This window comes from Cyprinodon variegatus, unplaced genomic scaffold, assembly GCF_000732505.1.
Source record: "Cyprinodon variegatus isolate N-32 unplaced genomic scaffold, C_variegatus-1.0 Scaffold943, whole genome shotgun sequence".
Classification (NCBI taxonomy): domain Eukaryota; kingdom Metazoa; phylum Chordata; class Actinopteri; order Cyprinodontiformes; family Cyprinodontidae; genus Cyprinodon; species Cyprinodon variegatus.
The window spans coordinates 187,567-190,074 of NW_015151396.1; the positions used below are offsets into that span (position 1 = coordinate 187,567).

At 38.7% G+C, this 2,508-nt stretch overlaps 1 protein-coding gene across 2 annotated transcripts in view; it reads left to right on the forward strand.

Annotated features, from left to right (window-relative positions):
- Positions 1-1,231: 1,231 nt before the first annotated feature.
- The window catches only part of LOC107100190 (zinc finger protein OZF-like), an 8,585-nt gene continuing 7,308 nt past the window's right edge, over positions 1,232-2,508 (forward strand). The window contains exon 1 of one of the 2 annotated variants that reach the window (XM_015398593.1): positions 1,232-1,610. In XM_015398593.1, the coding sequence (XP_015254079.1) occupies positions 1,431-1,610 (180 nt within the window). In that variant the 5' untranslated portion in view covers positions 1,232-1,430. The remainder of the gene's footprint in view (positions 1,611-2,508) is intronic. The other variant, XM_015398592.1, reaches the window with a different exon arrangement.

Sequence of the window (2,508 nt, forward strand, 5' to 3'; positions counted from 1 at the left end):
AAAGCACAACAAAGAAGATGGCAGCAACTATTGAACAGTTCTCATTTGACTCAGCTTTCGAATCAGTTTTGGAAGGATTAAACTTTGGAAGGATTAGACTTGGGGTTTTTGTTTAAAGCAGGAAGAGGCTCTACGCTCATTCATTTTTAAGAAGGACGTATTCGCTGTTTTACTGACAGGCTGTTTGTTTACACTCGCCAACCAGCTTCCTACGACACAGTCAGTTTTGCTCATTGGTCAGAATGTTGGCCAATAGGCACAGACATTGGTTTGAAAAACAACGGGTTGTTCTCATCAACAATCTTAGGAGAATAAATAATGAGTTATCAGTATATACAGGAGAATTATTAGCAATATTATTAGCATTACAATGGATGGAGGAGGTGAGACCACCAAGATCAATTATATGTTCAGACTGGAGTTCAGCTTTAATCAGTGTACAAAATCATAGTTCGGAAAGTAGATCAGACATTTTAATTGAAATACAGCAAGTTTTATATCAAGTTCAAATGATAGGTATTAGTAATATATATATTTGGGTGCCAGCACATATAGGGATTAAAGGAAATGAAATTTCAGACAAGATTGCTAAGGAAGCATCACAAAATAAAACCATTGATATGATGATTAACTTAAGTAAGACAACAATAATAGTATCATCAAACAAAGGATACAGGAAAGGTGGCAAAAACAATGGAAAGAAGACAGGAGAGGAAGATGGTTTTATAGGATTCAACGGAAAGTCTGAGAAATGAGGATAGCAGAAGGAAGCAGAAGATAGGAAACAGTTATTCAAGACTTAGATTTGGACATACAGGATTAAATCATACACTATTCAAAATAGGGAAACGTGTCAGGCAAATGGTAATTTTTAGGAAGAAGAAGGAATTTGGTTAGAGACCTAAATAAGGAGAAAGTTAAATTTGATTTGATAGATATTCTGCAGAAATTGTCAAAAAACGTTATCTATATTTATTTAAATATTTAATAATAACAGGAATAATTAGGAGGATTTAGTATTTGTAAAGTAATATTATAGATATATAGATAAATAAATATAAGTTTCTTTATGAATAGGGCAATTCTGATCCACACTCCTCACCAGCTGGTGGCGGTAATGCACCGAAAAGTTGTTTGCCGACCGCCATTAAACGCAAAACAAGACATTAACAATCTTCCGATGTCTCATTCATCGGAGCCAGACTAAATTACACATTTAATCTCACATTTAATCTGGTTTATGAGGCAACTTTCTTCGTTTAAATTTACAGAGATTATTCTCCAGCAGAGGGCGGTAGTGCCTCTGCTTACTGGCTTTCAGAACAAACAGGAAGTAGCTGTGTCCGTGACTTCAGTCCAGACGGAAGCATCGTTAGCTTAGCTGTGTTTTATCAGTGTGTGAGGATCCATTGTGAGTCTGCGCAGCAACGATGGGTTCAGTTCAGCCTCTGAGAGAGTTTATCAGACAGAGACTAACTGCTGCTGCTGAAGAAATCTTCTCAGAGGTGGAAAAAACCATCATCCAGTACGAGGAGGAGATCAACCGTCAGAGACTGCTGGACATCAGCTGGAGACCCCGGATCAGCTCACAGAGCGCAGGTTCGGTTCTGGTGGGTTCTACTACGGGGGACACCTCAGGGCCACCGTAGACATTAAAGGATGGGTTGGTAAAGACAGTTTCGTTTATTATTTTCTGTTGCTATGTGACTAAAATCCGACCGGAAACATGACCACTTAATGGAAGATTCTCCGTCCAGGTATCAAATAGTGGATGTGTTATTTTATATATTTTTTTAAACATACTTTAATAATCCCAGAGGGAAATTAATTATCTGCATTTAACCCATCCCCTTTGGGAGCAGTGTAGGGAGCATTTTGGCTTTTTTCAGCCTACTGCAGCTTTCACCACTGTACGCTCTGTCGCCTAGCAACCATTAGAGTTGACGCACAACGGAGGAAAAGAATGAATACCGAACTTTTCACTGCTGTTCTGGGTGTTAATATTTTTGAAGAGCTTCGACAGCTGCATCGTGTCAGATTTATAGTCCCCATGCTGCCGATATATTAGAATCTGTCCTTAAGTTACAGCCAAGCTCATTTACCCAGGGACAGATAAAAACATTTCAATAAACCAAACATTACCTGACACTTTTCTGACTCAATAACGATTTCAAAAACTATTTTCATTAATTTTAGATGAAATTATTAACAAACTGGTATTATATTAAACTGAACTTCCAATATTCCCCACTGTTTGGCGCCAAGTACCTTTTTTCTCTGAACACAGAGCAACTGGCTTGGTTCGATCTGCAATGAATCCTGGGATATCCAAGGATACGTAGGACACACCTGACCCATCCTTTAAAACGGGCAAAAAGAAAGAAGCATTTGTCAGCTGCATAATGAAGAGTCTTAGGGCGTTTCTCAATATGCGTTCTTGAGCTTTCTCGTGTGCTCGTTTACTCGTGACACGTCATCAGCCTCAGCCCGAGTACCGTTCCAATTCTC